Below are 20654 nucleotides of genomic sequence, written 5' to 3'. Positions count from 1 at the left end.
CTCAAAATTCTGTGATATTATTCTGTTTGCCTGGGAGGAGCACTTTCTGGTTAAAAGGCTCAAATCAAGCATGTCTAGTTGGGAGGTGAGTCATTTTATGGACTCTGTTCTCAAGTCATCTGGTGTGAAAGGAATTCTGCTAGCTCCCACAAAGTTGTACAAAGCTCAATAAAAGTTTCCACAAATGAAGAAGGTTAAAAGGAAGACAGGAATGCTTCCTCACCCCAAGGTTTACTAAAAAATCCAGGATGACTTTCAGATGTTCAATTCAGTTCAGTCAGTTGTGTCTAACTCTTTTTGACCCCATGGACTGCAGCATGCCAGGCTTCCCTGTCCATCACCAACTCCTGGAGCCTGCTCAAACTCATGTCCATCAGGTCGGTGATGCCATCCCACCATCTCATCCTCTGTCATCCCCTTCTCCTCCCGCCTTCAATCTTTCCCAGCATCAGAGTCTTTTCCAGTGAGTCAGTTCTTCCCATCAGGTGGCCAAAGTACTGGAGCTTCAGCATCAGTCCTTCCAATGAATATTCAGGACTGATTTCCTTTAGGATTGACTGGTTTGATCTCCTTGCAGACCAAGGGACTCTCAAGAGTCTTCTCCAACACCACAGTTCAAAAGCATCAATTCTTTGGTGCTCAGCTTTCTTTATAGTCCAACTCTCGTATCTGTACGTGACTACTGGAAAAACCATAGCTTTGACTAGTTGGACCTTTGTTGGCAAAGTAATGTCTCTGCTTTTTAATATGCTGTCTAGGTTGCTCATAGCTTTTCTTCCAAGGAGCAAGTGTCTTTTAATTTCAAGGCTGCAGTCACCATCTGCAGTGATTTTGGAGCCCAAGAAAATAAAGTCTGTCACTGTTTCCATTGTTTTAGATGCTCAGGCCTTTAATACTGTCCCAAGGGATTCATGTTCTGTGTTCTTCCTGGCAGAAGTTTCTCGTGAACTCCCTGCTCAGGCACAGTTTGGTTGGGCTGGTAAGAATACATGATGCACATTGGCTCTGCACTGTCTCTGTCTCATCTGTCTTCACTTAGGACTGACTAGTTGAAGACGTGAGGAGGCCACCATCCATCTGCCTTTAGACAACATCACCAAGAGAGCTTCATTGTCTTGGAATGAAATATTAAATTGAAAGTCATCATTTTTTACAATTTGTTATTGATTTACAATGTTGTATTAGTTTCAAGTGTACAGCGAAGTGATTCAGTTATACATATATCTGTTCTTTTACAAATTCTTTCCCCTAAATTATTACAGAATGTTGAGCAGGTTTCACCGTGCTGTGCAGCAGGTCCTTACTGGTTATCTGTTTTAAATACGGTAGGGTGTGTCAGTCAGTCCCAGACTCTCACTGTAGCCCTCTCTTCCCATCCCACCTTTCTCCTTTGGTAACCATAAGTTTGTTGTCTATGTCTGTGGGTCTGTTTCTGTTTTGTAAATAAGTTCATTTGTATAATTTTTTTTAGATTCCACACATAAGCAATATCATATGACATTTGTCTTTGATTTACTTCATTCGGTATAACGATCTCCAGGTCCATGCATGTTGTTGCAAATGGCATTATTTCATCCTTTTTTAGTGGCCGAGTAACATTCCATTGTATTTATGTACCATATCTTCTTTGTTCATCTGTCACCAGAGATTTAAGTTGCCTCCATGCCTTGGCTATTGTAAACAGTGCTGCAGTGAGCATTGGACTGCATGTATCCTAAAGGGCTCTTTGAAAAGCATTTGAGACCTGTGTGTGCCTGGGCAGGGTCATCTACCCAGGAGTGGGTTAGATGCTGCTTGGTTCTCTGATTTTGTGTCCTAGTCTTGAACTTCTTGGATATAGTTTTCCAAAAGAATATATCTCCTCCCTCTTGCCCAGTAGGCAAGGGTATCAGGCTAACTTCTTGTGTTTGGGGTAGGAACAGGAAGTCTAACTTCTTACCAGACTTGCAGGCCATCTTGCTGTCTTCTGGCCTCCGCTTTCCCCAGTAACTGGGATCTCCAGTTTTGATGGCTTATCGCAGCCATCAAAGGTTTTGAGGTTCTGCAGCCTGGGTTGGCTGCCTCTCCATGATCACCTCCTCTGGAGACACTTAGGTTTCATGTTACTTCACTCTGCAAAATTACTTCCCATCCTTCCATCCAAGGGCCGTGTTTATGTTCAGTTGACCCTTGAACAACATGAGTCTGAGCTATACAGATCCACTCAATACACAGATTTTTTTTTCAGTAAGTATATAGTCGACACTCCGTATCTATGGGTGGATATGGAGTGCCAGCTGTATTCATTGTACTCTGCTGTTTTATGTAAGGGACTAGAGCCTCTGGGGACGTTGGTATGTGAAGGCTCCTGGAACCAATCCCCTGCAGTTACCAAGCAACGACTAGATTCTGTTCTGAAGTTAGACAGTTCTCCTAAATCCATGGGACATGCGTTTGCATTTTATTTCTTGTTCTCAGGGTTATTTGGGGCTAACTTGTAAAAGAAGATGACCTAAATGTTACTTTTCTATCATTTTGAAATCAGAAGTTCCTCTCCCTCCCTTCCCTTCCCCTTCTCTCTTGGTTTTGGAAGCAATAGCATCTGCCATTGATTAAGAAGTGGAAGAAAGTGATGAGTTAAAAGAGGAAGGCATCTGGGAAGAGCTGCCTTTGCTGTTTTCCTGCGGTGTTCATAAAGCTGTGACTTAGAACACTTTTCTGACCCCAAACCAGGCCTTGTGGTAGGCACCTTTCTTATCTGTAATCCTTGCATTAATTCCATAAAGCAGATTTTATTGTTCTTGTTTTATCTGTGAAGAATCTGAAGCTCAAAAATGAGCTTAAGAAATGAGCTTAAGAGTTTAAGAAATGAGCCCTAAGGTCACACCCCTTGCTCTTTCAAGGTCAGAACCAGAATTGTAAACCAGGCTTGCTTGACTCCAAAGCTATGTCTCCATCCAGCTCAGCACTAATACTCTAAAAAGTACAGTTCTTTTATGTTTTAAAAATCCTGATATATCTGGTCTAAGCCCTTTTGCAAAGAAAACCCCTAGTAAATCTTGGAAAGATTTACTGTTTCACTGGAGCAAGTATTGAAATACACCTTACCTACTAGCCCTGTAATTCTGCAGGCAGTGGCTTTTAAAAAATTTCTTTTCTAGACTCTGGTAACACACAGCAGACAGCTGGATGATGAGATCTCTGTTATCTTCATTTTCCTGATTTAGTTTTTCCTTCCAAAAGCTTTCACACACACTTGGTTGGTGGAATATATTTCTGACTGCACTATTTTTATTTATGAATTTTTTATGTGTGTTAATACTCAGGGGTACCCAGGGGAAGCCTCCACAGACTTTCCCGATTACCAGATGTCGCCCTTTCTATGTAACAACCGTCTGATCACCACTTCCTCTTGCCAAGAAATGAGAAAAGCATTTTTGCGTTTGGAAAACCACACTAGGACACGTGAAGCGTATTAAGAAGGACTGTTTCCCCTGACTCCACATGCACTTTTCCTGTCTGGGTTTGTTTTTCTAAAAGATAAAAACCACACAGCCATGTATGCAGTACAGTTAGATCTGAGAAGTGTCTGCGCTTGCACAAGGAGGTTTCAGTTTGGCCAGCGCAACTTCATCATTACCTGAGTTGTGTTGTAAGTAATCTCTGAAATGGTATAACATGTGTGGCCAGTGTTTATCTTGTTATGCTTTGGACTCTTTCATTGTTTAAGTGGTGACTCATGATTTATGGCTGTTTAACATGCAAAATAATGCTGTATTCCCAGGAGCTCTGGGAAAACAGGCGGGTTCAGTGGAGTCTCAGAGCGCTTTCCCTCGAGCAGGAAGAGGGTGTTAGTTAGGCAGTTAAGAAAAAGCAGCCAAGGGGAACTTAGCTCTTCATTGAGCAGGTATTTAAATGAAGTGGTCCATCCTGAAGCTCAGATTTTCTGACAGAGCTCCGTAGCCTTTGGAAAGCATATCAAATCCGTATGTTATTTAATTTCACAAAAAAGCAAATGACAGGTGACCTTGGGCTCCACTGTGTGGATGGTCCCAAGCCCTTGAAGTGCTCAGAAAGGTTAGAGGGCCCCAGTTTAATGTCTTGGATGTAGAAGAAGAGATTATAAGGATTTCATTCATTTGTATGAAGTTTAAAATGCTATAGAACATCTCAGAGGCAATACCTTAGATGTGCCATTTAAGTAGAAACAGACAGACAGAACCGTATCTTTAAATGTGATGTTATACTTGACGTATCAAAAACACATGCTTTGCCCCTGTATGTGACTTTCTCATGAATCACTCAAGTTTCGAATCATCTGGTACACTGCTCTTCCTCCGATGGCTTTCTTTAGGGCAGCCTCAAGGAGTACAGTCAGTAATAACCGTGAGATTTTCTGTTAAACTAGTGTTCTTTTTGGTTGTTAGGATCTTGGACTTTTTAAACCATGGAAAACTAGGTAGTTTAGTTCATAGATTGTAAAGGTAGGTCTTAATACCTCTGTTACAAATAAAATAATCATGAATTGATATCCCATGGACTTCTCTTGTCAAGTAAAGTTATAATTCCATTGGAGATATTAGGAAATTATGTCTAATGAGAAGACTCTAGACATTGCCACAGATCATCTGTATCAGTAAATGACATACACATATGTATTTCTTTTTAACATAAAATATGTTGATGAGAGATTCAAAATAATCTTTATTGAGTGGACCAGTACAGGCAGGCAGATGTACCATTTGTTGGGAGATGGGGTTGGGCTCAGCTGTCTCACTCAAGTCTGCTTTGGGAGTATCCCAGATGTCACTGCTTTTATAACGGAAGCCCACTTCTTTTGCTTTTGAAATAGGATTATCTGCGGAATCTGGGCTGCACGTGAGATGTTGCGAGGAGGAATGAGGTGATATTGTGACCCAGTTAGGCATCAGAATGTTCCCTTAGTAGGTGTGATGTTTATAAATTGTATAAAATAGTTAATAAAAACCTTGTAAACTTTTAAAGCTTGGAGAAGAGATTGCCTAAGCTTCTCCTGTGGGTGGTCATTCCCCTAGCAGACCAGTTCACAAAAATGGATCTTACCAGTAAGATTACACTGACTTATAAAAGTGGAAAATAATGCTGTTATTTTTTACTAAGATGGGATGGAAAAAAATACATTTGAGTCTGTCACATTCTTCTAAAGAGACACAGGGCCTTGTCTAACCTGGTTGAAGGTTTTGACCATTTGATGAAAATGAGAACTTGCTTTGGAATCTAGGTAATGCCTAATTTTCCAAATCAGTGGTCTGCGCCCCTGGTTCATACATACAGATGGCATGTCAGCACAGGTGCCATGATGAGTTCGGGTGATCCAACTCCCAGCTGGTGAAGCGTCTGTAATGTTTTCCCTTTCTGTTCCACCTGGAAGGCATGCTATGCTATGCTAAGTCGCTTCAGTCGTGTCCGACTCTGTGTGACCCCATAGACAACAGCCCACCAGGCTCCCCATCCCTGGGATTCTCCAGGCAAGAACCCTGGAGTGGGTTGCCATTTCCTTCTCCAATGCATGAAAGTGAAAAGTCAAAGTGAAGTTGCTCAGTCGTGTCCAACTCTTAGCGACCCCATGGACTGCAGCCTACCAGGCTCCTCCATCCATGGGATTTTCCAGGCAAGAGTACTGGAGTGGGGTGCCATTGCCTTCTCCACTGGAAGGCATATCCAGATGCAAATGAGGGAGAATGACATTGTGATAAGAATAACCTTGAATCTGATTTATGGCTACAAAGAGTTTTTTCATGGTAGTTTAACCATTATAGTCAACTCAAAATATCTCGGTGCGTTCTTGAGATTGGCGGACTCATAGGACTCTCAATGATTCTTGGACTCTGAATTAACATACGTTGAGTTGGAAGTGGTAAAGGGGAGCATACTTAGAAAGCAGCTGGGAGAGAAGGGGAGGGAAAAGATGGAGGCTGGAGACATGGAGAGCTGAGATTTCCTACTTTTTCATTCATTGCAAGTATATTTTCCTTTATGTCATTGATCATAGTTGCATGTTTGTGTCTAATAATTCCACCCTCTGGGTTGTCTTAAAACTGGCACCATTGATTGTCTTTTTCCTTGAGAATGGGTCACATTTATACATGTTATGTTATTGAGACCCTGCATCCTGATATGCTAGTCCAAAGAGTATTGATATTTTTCTTTTAGCAGTTAACTAGAATAAGTGACCACTATTTGGCCTGTAGAAGCGGCAGCTCAAGTATTCCTTCAGCCCCTTCTGTCTTCAGCTGAGATGTTCTGGGTCTGCTTCTCACGCACATGGACAGAAGAGTTACCAGAGACTTGGATAGAGTTCATACACAGAATTCAGGGCTCTCCTTTCCGGGATCCCTTCTCAAATTCTCATGACTCTGGATGCCAAGTCTTTGTCCTCTGTTTGATCAGGCCAGAAAAATACTGCAAGTTTTGTGTTTTTTTCCTCAGACTTTTAGCTTCCATGTGGCATCTGTGATCTGCATACAGGATAAAGCCCTGAAAAGCAGGGAAATTACCCTCTGTCAGTTCCTTGTTGGAAATTTCAGCTCACCTCCTAAATCTGTCTGCTTTTATTTACTCTCCAGAATCATCAGGTAGTTGTTGGCTTCTGATTGCTCCATAGTTTTCAGTTGTTATCTGCAGAGGAGGTTGGTCTGTTAGGAGGTCACAGTTCCATACCAGAGATGTGATCTCACCACTGGAGATTGCATTTTGAACTGACAGCACCACTTCTAGGGCAGAGATGTACATCTCAGATGTTTATATGAGTAAATGCCTGTCAGCTGCTGTTAAAATTCAGATAATTGGGAATTCTTTGGATACCTTATGTGGTCCACGTCTTTAAAAAAGGGAGGGTTGCACTCAAATAACAGAATGCTTGGGCTCCAGTCCCAGGCTCGATAGTAACTAGCTGCCTAACTATAATAATTATCAATCATTGTGTTATGATTATTCTACTATTATAACCAGCTAATTATTAGCAAGCCATGTGAACCCTTGTCCTGTAGGATGATGTCCTATAACACACTAATCATCTAATATAAATTTCTTGAAGTCTCAGAGTTAATTCACTTCATAGGATGCAAAGGATTAATGCCATATATTAGGTGGGGAAGAGGTGTGGTCATATGGTACTGATAAAATTGTTTCCTTTTATCTCAGACTCCGTCTACTCTGATTTTCCTTTATGCCTCAGTTCATCCTAGGCACAAGTTATTTCATTCAAAACCACTAACTGAAAAGAATATTTTTAATCTAACAGATCACATTTAGAATGTGTTTTTGTTTCTCTCTTAGGAAGAAGTGCTGCAAGGGGTATAAGCTTGTCCTTGGACAGTGCATCCCAGAAGGTATGTGCTAAAAGTCATTGCGTCTTCTCACCTGGTTTATGACTATCACCAGAGGTCTATGAAGTTCAGATGTACTGCACATGACGTATGTGTTATCTGTGCATGCATGTGTAATTTCTCTCTTTTTTGGCTTTAAATTCTTCTAATGCCAATTTGATTGTACATGGCAGGCTCTAGCTAAAGCATTACCCAGAATATACACACATACTGAGTAATTCTTATATTTCAGGTTTTGTGTTGTAGAGACTAATTCCCTACATGGCATTTCATGCACAGTTAGAACACACCCATTCTTCCCAACCTCTCTACCTGCTTTCCAGCAGCTAAACTTGAAGCCCCTTCACATAATCATCAGCAAACCCTGCTCAGCCCAGCACTGGAGAGACACAGTGATGTCAGATGGGCCCCAAGCCCTTAAGATGCACACCCTCATGCTGGGTTGTGGATGGCGTGGAAACAGAGATGCCTGGGGTTTAGTCATGCTTCCACATTGCCATATCCATCTGGGCAGCTGTAACAAAAATACCTCAGACTGTGCAGAGACTGGGAAGTCCAAGACAAGGCACTGCAAAAGCCCAGTGTCTGGTGAACCCCCTAGTTCATACACAGCCATCTTCTTCGTGTGTCTTCATATGGTGGAAGGGCCAAGGGAATGCTCTCGAGTCTTTCTTCTAAGGGCACTAATCCCACTTATGAGGGCATCACCCTTCTGATATAATAATCTCCCAAAGGCCTGTACCTCCTAATATACCTTGACATCATGGAATTAGGATTTCAACATGAATTTCAAGAGGACACAAACATTCAGTCCATAATACACATCCTGCTAGCCATGACCTTGGGCATATGACTTTCTAAAACTTAAGTTTTTGCAGAAAATGCTAATTCTTGACTTGTGATGGTTTTAAGAGTATTACCACATGTAAACTATTTGGAACAGAGGCTGACTCGGTGCTTGATAAATTGTGGTTGCTGCTATCACTGATAACTGCAATATGCATAATAGAGACATATATATTGCAGGGGGGGAGGTGCACATAGCCCCAAAGACCAGGATGGTCACAGGTGGTCTCAAGAAGGAGAGGAGATTGGAGTTAGGTTATGAGGAAGGCAGGACTTGGACAAGTAGGAGAAAGAATTGCAAAGGATTCCAGGCAGAACGCTGACGTGGAAAACACTAAGAACTGTGGGGAGACCCTGTGATTAGTTTGCCAGCACTGGGCTGGGCTGGGGACAGGTGATGTGAAATGGTTTGCTTCATTGTTGGCCAAGAATCCAGGTCGCTTTAGAGGACTTGGAGCCCAGCCAAGCTAATTACATTGCATTATCTCATAGGGAGCAATTTTTTTTATCAGTTAGAGTTCAATGAATCCTTCTTGTTTATTGCCCTGTTTTGCAGAAGAGTTCATTAAACCATAGCTGCTGACTCTGAGAAAGCTGCTTTGGGAAGGTTTGTTAGGAAATTTCTTCATGTATTTTGGTTTATGTAGGTCTCTCCAAGACAGAAATTCTCACTGCCAGCTAGTTTTGTCAGAGCTTGGTGGGGGGAAAAAACCACAAAAGTCAAAATAATTGGGTTCTTTTATAAGCAGCTTCTCTCTGTCACCAGCTGAGTCCTTTATATTTCAATTTGGTAGATATGGAAAGAAAATTAAGTCTTGGCCCATCAGTTTGAGATCTCAGTTAGAGACCTTGCCCTACCTGATGAAAAACACATTACATGGATACCACACGCTTCGAGTTTCTTTAAAGAATAGGTGTTGTGGTTTCTAACATCTAAGCCTAAAACCAGTCTCCCTCACTCTACAGTAAGACATTATCAGCACCCAGGATTAATTTAATTTAGAACTGAGTATTTCCAGGAAAAGTTGTCCGAGTGCTGAAAGTTGCTTTGCCACAACTAGCTCTCTGTTCCATCGCTTTTCACTGGAACATTTTTTAAAGTTGATTTGTTTTCCTCTGTGGGAATAAGTCAGTGTCTGTTTGTTTGTGTTTATCACTAAAGAAATCTTTAATCATAAAGTTTTCTGTTTCCAAAGAATGCGAAGTGTAGGATTTCAGAAGAGATGGTGTATTAGTCACGATTCTCCAAAGAAACAGAGAGATTTATTTTAAGGAATTGGCTCATGAGATTATAGAGGCATGCAAGTCCAAAATCTGCAGACTAGACCAGCAGGCTGGAGGTCTAGGGAAGAGTTACAGTTTGAGTCTGAAGGCCAGCTGCTGGCAGAAGTCCCTCTCTATCAATGGAGGGCCATCGTTTTTTTAATTTAGGCCTTCAGTTGATTGGATGAGACCCACCCACAGTAGGGGCAATCTGCTTTACTCAACATCTACTGATTTAAATGTTAATCTCATTTAAAAAAAAAAAAAAACTCCACAGAAACTTATAGAAAAATGACCAGATATTTCAGCACTGTGGCCTAGCCAGATTAACACTTAAAATTAGCCATCACAGATAGTAAAAGGAGACTAGAATTTCTAAACAAATATTCTAGGGAGGAGAAGCTGCAATTTTAAAAGTGCCGTTGCCTCACATTTGTTTAAGTTTCAGCAGCTGTGTCTGTGGGCCAAATGTGGCCCACCACTTGTGTTTGTAAATAAAGCTTTATTAAAACACAGACATACCCATGTACTTAAATATTGTCTATGGCTACCTTTGCCCTACAACAGCAGAGTTGAGTAGCTGCAACAAAGGCCTGCCTGCAAAACCAAAAGTATTATCTGGCCCCTTTACAGAAAAAGTTTGCCAACCCCTGCTATAAGTGTTTTCTACATCGGCCAGATGATAGGCTAATCAAACTTGTTCTGGTTCAACAATTACTAATTGAGCACAAACTGTAGGAAGAAAATAGTGCTGGTTACTCCAGGGAAGACAGTCCCTGTCAGATATCCAGACAGTCAATCATAATAGTAGTAAAAGAAGCTAAAGAACAGGTAAAGCTTTTACTTACTGCATCGCCCAATTTAATCTTCCTTAAAGCAGCATGAAGCTGGTCTTAACGTTATCCCTGTTTTGCAGGTAAGGAAGCTGAGGCTTAAAGACCTCAGGATCACAGAGAGGGTGGCAGGTGGGGAGGGTTGGCTTCAGACCTTGTGCTTCTCCTCACCCTGCAGCGTGCCTCCTAAAATAGAGCCCTGCACACAGCGGGCCCCCAGCAGATATGGCAGAGCAGATCCAGTCTTGTGTGATTGGTTATACAGACACTAGACTCTGTGGAGGACTTCAAGAAGTCTTCTTAAAGAAGTGACATTTGAACTCGATAGGGTAGGCACAGTAATGAAATGCTGAGAGTAAGAGCAGAGGGTTGATTGGACATTATAGAGGCTGAAAACAGAACACACAAAAGTGTCAGGGTAAGAAGATGAAAGTGAAAGAGGAGAGTGAAAAAGTGGTGTGATAACTCAACATTCAGAAAACTAAGATCATGGCATCCGGTCCCATCACTTCATGGCAAATAGATGGGGAAACAATGGAAACAGTGACAGGCTTTATTTTTTGTGGCTCCAAAATCACTGCAGATGGTGACTGCAGCCATGGAATTAAAAGATGCTTACTCCTTGAGAGGAAAGTTATGACCAACCTAGACATCATATTAAAAAGCAGAGACATTACTTTGCCAACAAAGGTCTGGCTAGTCAAGGCCATGGTTTTTCCAGTGGTCATGTACAGATGTGAGAGTTGGACTATAAAGAAAGCTGAGCACCAAAGAATTGATGCTTTTGAACTGTGGTGTTGGAGAAGACTCTTGAGAGTCCTATGGACTGCAAGGAGATCCAACTAGTCAATCCTAAAGGAAATCAGTCCTGAATATTCACTGGAAGGACTGATGCCAAAGCCAAAGCTCCAGTACTTTGGCCACCTGTTGGGAAGAACTGACTCACTGGAAAAGACCCTGATGCTGGGAAAGATTGAGGGCAGGAGAAGAAGGGGACAACAGAGGATGAGATGGTTGGATGGCATCACTGACTCAATGGACATAAGTTTGAGTAAACTCTGGGACTTGGTGATGGACAGGGAAGCTGGGCATGCTGCAGTCCATGGGGTCACAAAGAGTTGGACACAACTGAGCGACTGAACTGAAGAAGCCATGGGTGTGATAAGGGATGATGAGGAAGAGAATATATTCCTTATTGAAGCATAAGGAATTCATTGATGAGTCTTAAGGTTGAAAGTGTTGGTCTCGGGGATAGAATACCAGACTTCAAATGCAAGAGTGAGCCATTTATATGTAATGTTAGTGAGCATAGTTTACAGGCTTTTTGAGCTAGGTGCTGACACACACAGAGCTATGCTTTCAGAATAGTACAGGCCTGGTGCTGTTACACAGAATGGATTTAAGGGGGAAGAGTCTTGAGGATTTACAAGGGAGGCTCTGAAGATCGGAGAAGGGTAACAAGAGAAACAGAACCAGTGAAAATAGAGAAATTGTAGCAATAAAGCTACATGGCAGAAAGCTGGTAGTCGCTGGAAAATCAGCATTAAAAAGGGAAAGTTGAATAAATTCACTAATCTTGCCACCTCCAGAAATCCTGCAAAATAGGTCAGGGGAAAGGTGTATCGTGGAGACCAGGGGGTTCACAAAAGACACATAAACCCAGAAATACAAAGGAAGAGGAGAGAACAGCAACACAGTTTTGGAACCTGGAGAGCAAAGAGGCTGTAGCACAGGCCAAGCTGAATCCTTAACCAGAATCTAGGCAAACCAAGGAACAACCCAACCGACACCGAAACAAATAGCAGTCAGAGAAGCTAAAAGTTTCCTGAAACAGAGGTCCCAGAAAGTGGAAAATTATGTCAGAGCAGGAAAATTGACTGAAAATCTGTTTAGGAAGAACTCAGACTCCCGGAACTTGTCTTCCATTCCACTGAGATGAAATATTGCCCCTTCCAAGACCAGCAAAAGACCAGAGATGCTGATAATTTTGAGAGGGTACCCAGAAGGTCCTGGGACTGCAGGGTACCAGTCAGAGATGGAGGCAGGGCTCTGATGCTGAAAATGGAAGGGTTTATTTAGTAAAGGATTGCTTACACGTTAAATGTTGAAACCCTCAGCCTTCTTCTCCCCATGAGTTCCAAGATCAGGATTTACTTATCAGGTAAGGACTTGGAAATGTCTCTCTGGACATTCTGAAAAACGCAGGGGAAAGTCCTAAAGAAACTAACATTGAAATGTACCAGCCAAATCATTTAAATGAAGCCCAATGTTTACAAAATCTGCTGCATGCACAAAGCTTCTGCTTGGCCAATTTTGTAGTCTTCTATTTAGCTCGTTTTGTAGCTTCACTTCCATTTAGCTATAACTTTTTTTTTTTTTTTCAGTTATTCTATTTAACCATGAATCAGTTACAGCAGATGTCCAAACAGGATCACCACTCATTGGAGGAAAATCTACAATAAGAAACATACAGTGGCGGGGGTTGGGGAGAGTCTTAGAGAAAACACCACGCAGAAAGAAAAAGACTTCAAAGTAACTACAGTTTATATGTCATTGAGATACAAAAAGGGTATAGCCTCCGTGGGACTAGAACATGGTGTTATTAAAAAGGAACACTCAGAGGATGTGTACAATTCAGAGGATGAATTTTGTGCTACGTGAATTATATTTTAAGAAAGCTGTTCAATTAGAAAAGAAAAGGGGGAAGGCAACAAAAGAGAAATAAAATAACTCTTTACCACAGTGGAAATTCTCAGATCAATTTTTAGCAAGAATAAACTTGAAAAAAAATTTTTAGATAAACATGAAACTTTAATATCTATATATTGACCTTTTTAAAGTTATGTGTGTCCAAGTACCCAAAGGAAAATCTCCTTTTACCCCAGGACCTGGGTATTTAGATTTGAAGATCTTTGAGCTAGATGAATGTGAGGTTACTTTTATGTAGTAAGCACATTCTACATAGATTGTGCCAATCAATAAGCTATTACAGTTTGTAATGATGCTCTCATAGAAAAAAATAATAATGGCGAGGTGATGCAGGGGAAAATCGCAAGTGATATTTTCCTTGAACCTTTGAGATGCTGAACTCTTGGTTACCTGTTGCAGCGCTGCTGGAAGGTTCCTTGTAACTGAAGAATTCATTCCCTCTGCGTGTAGCAGGCCACATCACTGTTCACCCTGAGCTGAGAGTTTGCTGGAAAGTCTGTTCCCGGCCATGGCTGGGTGGCCCCCGCCTCCGCCTAGCAAGTGACTGTGGTTGATGTGAGCTCACACTCTTCTCTTTCAGATTATGATGTGTGTGCCGAGGCTCCCTGTGAACAGCAGTGCACAGACAACTTTGGCCGAGTGCTGTGTACGTGTTACCCAGGATACCGCTATGACCGGGAGAGGCACCGGAGACGGGAGAAGCCATACTGCCTGGGTGCGTGTTACTTCCCAGCTCCGAGGACGTGCCTTTTTCTGGTGACCCTACTGGACATTCTTCGTCAGTGGGGACCCCAGGGGCCACTTTGATCCCTCCTGTTACATCCTGGTACTTGTTGGATGGAGTTGGGGGGTTACATCCTGGTACTTGTTGGATGGAGTTGGGGGGTACTTACATCCTGGTACTTGTTGGATGGAGTTGCGGTGGTACTTACATCCTGGTGCTTGTTGGATGGAGTTGGGGGGGTACTTACATCCTGCTGCTTGTTGGATGGAGTTGGGGGGGTACTTACATCCTGCTGCTTGTTGGATGGAGTTGGGGTACCCATCCTGGTACTTGTTGGATGGAGTTGGGGGGGTACTTACATCCTGGTGCTTGTTGGATGGAGTTGGGGGGGTACTTACATCCTGGTACTTGTTGGATGGAGTTGGGGGGGTACTTACATCCTGCTGCTTGTTGGATGGAGTTGGCGGGGTACTTACATCCTGGTGCTTGTTGGATGGAGTTGGGGGGGTACTTACATCCTGCTGCTTGTTGGATGGAGTTGGGGAGGTACTTACATCCTGGTACGTGTTGGATGGAGTTGCGGTGGTACTGTTCTAGGGGTCACTGCCTCTACCATGATTATGAAAACTGAGGGATCCTTGAGGGATGGGGTACCACTCAGATCCTCACTGGCAGTGAGATGTAAGAACACAAGAAGGAGAATATTATCAAATGAAAACTAGAATAAGGTTAACAAAAGAATATTAGTGAGCAGAAATGGGAAAATGCAGAATGAGTGAAACAAGAAGCAGCCTCTCTCAGAGGACAACCGGCAAGAGAGACTGGGGAAGAGGAGGGGTCCGTACGGCAGGCAGGCTGGAGGTGGGTCAGGGGGAGCTGAAGCCTGCCCGGGCCCGCTGGACAAAGCCAGCACATCCGTCCCCACCAGCTCGCTCCTGCCACCCTCTCTCACTGGCCTTCCCAGCCCTGTTCTCCTTAGGTGTCTGAGGCGGGTTCATGGTCCTCCGTCCCTGGAGCTGCTTGTATCTTAGTGTGGTCCTTCCATGGCTAAACTGTCTCAGAAACACCCGGGCTTATTGCTTTAAAAAAAAAAAAAAAAAAAAGTTTCCTAGTCTCCCCTCAGCTCCGAGTAGATGCAGAAATCTGCAAATGCACAGTGAAGTTTGCGTTTCAGCTCGAAGATGGACGGGGGACACAGAAGGGAGATCGGAGTGGAAAATAAAGCAGCCCCTTCTCTGCCCCGGTGGGGGAGGGGGGCTCTGGAGAGCCTCATTTTAAGAAATGTTCCAGATAGTAGGTCTCCTGGCCTCTCCCCTGCAGCACTGGGATGGCACCTCCCACTGACCAGGAATGGAGTGGAAACCACCCAGCAAAGAAAGGGGGACCTGTGGGCTCTCCTCTGGAGGGCGAGGTACCCCCGTCAGTCAGCATCTGAGGTCCCAGGTGTCATGTCTGATTCCAGTTGCGGTGGCTCCAGTACCCAGTTCTTTTCACCTGGGGCCAGCAGCACTGGCCTGCGGCTAAGAGTTCCACCTCTTTCTCTCCCCTGGCAACCTTGTCCTCCCTGCTGCGGACAGTAGAGGCAGCCTCGTCCTTGGGCTCAGGGCACATGGACAGAGGCAGTCACCCTAGTAACTGCAGAGGAGGCGTTGGCTGTGACATCTCAGTCCTCAGGTGACACGGCATGAACTGCCATGTGGGGAGCACCCAGGCGACCATGTGCCCCTCGTAGGCACACAGGATCTGCCAGAGGTGGGTCCCGGGCAGCTGGTCCACGGCATGCCTGGGTCGCTGCCGGCATTCTGGAGCACGGGGCGGGGCCTTCTCCTCTGGACGCGTGTGCACAGTCTGGGGCTCTGCGTCCTGGCCCCGCCCGGTGTCCACAGCCAATGAGCAGGAGATGGGGGTCTGGGCCTCCCTCTCTCCTCCTGCGGGGAGACGGTGTGGTTTCCACCAGTTCAGTAGGGGAGCAGGTCTGAGACCTACACGGTTCATGTGGACTCTCGCCAGCTCCTTGTTTGATGGTGTCATGGCTCATTTCTGCCTCATAGGAGGGGTCTGTTTGGGTCATCGATGGGGCCGAACTTTTCTGGGAAAACTCTGTCCATTAGACCCACTGTGACTATTTTCCTTTATGAGAAGCAGTTCTAACTGGGTAGGAGCCAGTGACCTTAGGTCACCACCACGCTGTTCGGAGCCTGTGGTCAGAAACGGATCGTAAAAACCCTCTGCACACTACGGTCTTGGTAGGAAGTGATTTCTATGAAAGTGGTTTTCCAAAACATGTTGCCATCCGTTACCTCATTTCCTCTTCCAAGGAGCCCTGCAGAGTGTTTAGGGCAGACTTCACTGCCGAGTCCTCCAGTGAGACCTTCAGGGTGTAGTGCTGCCTGCCCCGAGCCACGTGACCTGGTAGCGGCATAGCCCCACACAGGAAGCCCATCAACCATCCGTTTGTTACCATGGTGACCTTGCCGGAAGTGCTCTTGTCCGGTCGGCCTGCGTCTCTAGCTTCCCGCATTCTCCCATGCTCTGGCGACAGAGGTCTGGCAGAGTGGCCTTTGCCGACATTAGCAGAGGGGCCAGGCCTCTTGTGTCAGAAGTGGTCTCTTTGAGACTAAGCGTTCTCTGCATTTGGTTCAAACCCAGATATCGATGAGTGCGCCACGAGCAACGAGACGCTGTGCGCGCACATCTGCGTCAACACCGTGGGCAGCTACCGCTGTGAGTGCCGGGAGGGCTACGTCCAAGAGGAAGACGGCAGGACGTGCACCAAGGAAGACAAGTACCCCAATGACACTGGTGAGTAGGCGAGAGGGGCACCCCGCAGTGGTGGGCGGGTGGACGGAGGATGGATGGACAGGTGGATGGGTGGACGGGTGGATGGATGGACGGAAGGATGGATGATGGACGGACGGATGGATGGGTGGGTGGATGGACGGAAGGGTGGATGATGGACGGACGGACGGACGGGTGGGTGGATGGACGGAAGGGTGGATGATGGACGGACGGACGGACGGGTGGGTGGATGGATGGATGGACAGGTGGATGGGTGGACAGGTGGATGGGTGGACAGGTGGGTGGGTGGATGGATGGGTGGATGGAGGGATGGATGATGGATGGACGGACGGACGGGTGGGTGGATGGATGGATGGACAGGTGGATGGGTGGACGGGTGGATGGATGGACGGAAGGATGGATGATGGACGGACGGACGGATGGGTGGGTGGATGGACGGAAGGGTGGATGATGGACGGACGGACGGACGGGTGGGTGGATGGATGGATGGACAGGTGGATGGGTGGACAGGTGGATGGGTGGACAGGTGGGTGGGTGGGTGGGTGGATGGATGGATGGATGGATGGGTGGATGGAGGAATGGATGATGGATGGACGGACGGACGGGTGGATGGATGGATGGACAGGTGGATGGATGGATGGATGGATGGGTGGATGGAGGGATGGATGATGGATGGACGGACGGACGGGTGGATGGATGGATGGACAGGTGGATGGATGGATGGGTGGATGGGTGGATGGAGGGATGGATGATGGATGGACGGACGGACGGGTGGATGGATGGATGGATGGACGGGCGGATGGACGGATGGATGGGTGGATGGGTGGGTGGGTGGATGGATGGATGGAAGGATGGGTGGATGGACGGACGGACAGACGGGTGGGTGGATGGATGGATGGACGGATGGATGGATGGACAGGCGGGTGGGTGGATGGATGGGTGGGTGGGTGGATGGATGGATGGATGGAGGGATGGATGGATGGATGGACAAATGGACGGATGGACGGACGGGTGGATGGATGGATGGACAGATGGACAGATGGATGGACGGGTGGATGGATGGATGGACGGATGGACGGACGGGTGGGTGGATGGGTGGATGGACAGATGGATGGATGGACAGGTGGATGGGTGGGGGGGGTAGATGGATGGATGGACAGATGGATGGATGGACAGATGGATGGATGGAGGGATGGATGGATAGATGGATGGATGGGTGGGTGGGTGGATGGGCAGGCAGGCACTTGGGAACCGACAAGTTTCCTCCGGAAGCTACAGACAGGACATGGCATGTGTGTGAATAGCAGGTGGGATCTGGGTGAGAGAAAGGACAGAAGGGCACACCCCTGGGGACCCAGTGAACCGCAGTGCCTGTTGGCCGCAAGGCTCACGAGCTGCTCGTGAACCGGGAGAAGCTCAGCACCCAGCACAGAGGGGGCATGCTCATGGACAGATGGGCAGGACTCAGGGACCAGCTAAGACCAAACCAGGAGGGACAGCGATGAGGCCAGATGCACTGGGTTCCCCCAAGGAAAACGAACGGGCTGAATAAAAACACGAAACGCTTCTGAGTGAGGCAGCAGTCCACCTCGGTGCTGCCGAAAGCAGAGCCTGGGGCCCCATGCCTGCGCGTGAGCCGTTACTTGGTTCACGATCAGGTGAAAAACAGAAATGGAGAGCATGGAGAACCGTTTTCTAGTTGTTCATTTTTATTGCCTTTAGTATGCCCAGTGGAGGCCTTTTAGGTGCTGACCTTTCTTCAGAGAGTTTGAGCAACTCATTTGTATTCTTTTGACTGGATTCAGCTGAGACGTCTGATGGCTTAGGGATGTGATCCACCTGAGTGTCGGTCACTGCCTTCTGTAAGCGGTGGGGGAGGCCTTTCAGGCCCGTATCCAACCCCGGTAGGCCCCGAAGCTGCTGGCATCTCCCTGAGCTCAGGGCCCAGCTTCGCCCCCTCAGGAGGGGAGAGAGGCAGGAACACTTCTCTCTTTGGAGAGATCAGCTGGACCTGGGCAGTCTCCAGACAGGGAGGGGGCTCCCAGGGCAAATGATCTGGTCCAAGAACTGCAGGGAGAGGAAGGGACCGGGGCTGCTGGGAGCTCAGCAGGTAGTGCTTCTCCCATGTAACCTGATATTCTAAAAAGGGTGGACACTGTGGCCATCAGCCAGGGACAGCCAACAGCTGGGGACCAGCTGCCGGGCGCAGAAAAACTACAAAGCCAACCCTGAGAGCAGCCGGGGTGAGTCATGAACAAGCCGCCGTCTATCAGGAATAACGTGAAATGTCTGCATGGAGTCAGCGCAGGGGTGGGCAATGGGGATGGTTGGACTCGATCAGAGGGCTCAGTGCGACGCTTTCTAAAGCCTGAAACACGGGGGCCAAGGTGCCCAGAGGTGCGGAAAAGCAGGGGCTCACAGTCTTTTGAGCATCAGGGTTGAGAAAAGATTTTTGCCCCCACAAAGAATCTGCTTGCAATGCGGAAGACCTGGGTTCAGTCCCTGGGTTTGGAAGATCCCCTGGAGAAGGGAAAGGCTACCCACTCCAGTATTCTGGCCTGGAGAATCCCATGGACTCTGTAGTCCATGGAGTCGCAAAGAGTAGGACACAACTGAGCGACTTTGACTTTACTTCACTTCCAGTGAATACTCAGGGTTGATTTCCTTTGGGGCTTCCCTGGTGGCTCAGATGGTAAAGCGTCTGCCTGCAATGCTGCAGACCCAGGTTCGATCCCTGAGTCAGGAAGATCCCCTGGAGAAGGAAATGGCAACCCACTCTAATATTCTTGCCTGGAGAATCCCATGGACAGAGGAGCCTGGTAGGCTACCGTCCATGGGGTCACAAAGAGTCGGACACGACTGAGCAACTTTACATACTTACTTACTTTTTTAAAATTAGCACTTGGAATTAAAATCCGTTTTGTCCCATGGTGGAGAAGGTTTGGGGGAGGAGAATCGTCTACTTACCTCTTAGGTTATGTTCCTCATTGAAAGGAAGGATCTCACTGGAAAAAGAAAAAGTGAAACACGAGGTACACTTTGCCACTGGTGTTGTGTGTAGGCTGACCCGAGACTCAGCAAGAGGAAAGACGCTTTCTAAATGTTCGTCTTGGAATTGGATTTATAGCTGTGCTCCGAGCCAGGGAGCCCATGGGCTTGGGCTGTTGTTGTTCAGTCGCTAAGTCATGTCCCACTCTTTGCGACCCCATGGACTGCAGCACGCCAGGCCTCCGTGTCCATCATCAACTCCCGGAGCCTGCTCAGACTCATGTCCATTGAGTCAATGATGCCATCCAACCATCTCATCCTCTCTCACCCCTTCTCCTCCCGCCTTCCATCTTTGCCAGCATCAGGGTCTTTTCCAGTGAGTTGGCTCTTTGCATCCAGTGGCCAAAGTATTGGAGCTTCAGTCCTTCCAGAGAGTATTCAGGGTTGAGGGGTCCTCAACCGGGTAACCCTGTTGTGTCTGTGTCCCATTTCTATTCAAATGAAGTCGTGTTTACCTGGGTGTAAGGGCAGCATTGAGCAACCCAGTCTAGAGAGAACCAGCAGAGCGGGCAGCGACAACCGCTGAGTGGGGTTAGAGGCTAAGGATCTCCAAACAGCAGAACCTGAGTCGTCCGTGAGCACTGCCCAGCTGGGGGTGGGGGGTGGGGTGGGGTAGCGTGGTCTGCCCAGAGACCCGACCTTACCTAGCAGAGACCAGAGGAGTCGGATGGAATTTCCGGAGCCTAGGGCAAGATTTTAGACTCTGAATCGACTTGTTCTGTGGTCTCGGGTGGCCTCCGCCTCTTGCACTAATTCTTAGCTTCCTTGTCCTCATCCCTCTGAAGCCACCCTGTCCAGGGATGGGTCTGAGCCAGAGGTGGTGACAGGCTGGACTGTGATGGGAGGCCCTCACGTCCAGCCTTGCTTGTGGGCAAGGTGGACTCTGAGAGGGGCTCAGCCCAAGGGCCAGGGGATGGGAAGGTCTCACTGCAGCTTTGAAATTAAGTCTCTTGTGCTGAATTGGTCCTGTGACCACACTCCTGTTTCCTTTCCTGAAAGATGAATTGCACTTTTTAAAAAATATGCAAACATACACTAAGTTTCGGTACAAGAGATCAAGAATTTAAGTGATGACCAGTCAGACTT

General features: G+C 46.5%; 1 protein-coding gene across 1 annotated transcript in view; it reads left to right on the top strand.

The window, feature by feature from the left end:
• Window positions 1–20654, top strand: part of CCBE1 (collagen and calcium binding EGF domains 1) — a 233718-nt gene that overhangs the window by 182022 nt on the left and 31042 nt on the right. The window contains exons 3-5 of the mRNA XM_070361993.1: window positions 7297–7349; window positions 13578–13712; window positions 16371–16523. Of these exons, the coding sequence (XP_070218094.1) occupies window positions 7297–7349; window positions 13578–13712; window positions 16371–16523 (341 nt within the window). The remainder of the gene's footprint in view (window positions 1–7296; window positions 7350–13577; window positions 13713–16370; window positions 16524–20654) is intronic.

Source organism: Bos mutus, chromosome 24, assembly GCF_027580195.1.
Source record: "Bos mutus isolate GX-2022 chromosome 24, NWIPB_WYAK_1.1, whole genome shotgun sequence".
NCBI lineage: Eukaryota > Metazoa > Chordata > Mammalia > Artiodactyla > Bovidae > Bos > Bos mutus.
Note: the sequence above shows the minus strand (reverse complement) of the source record. Positions and strands in the feature narration are given on the sequence as shown.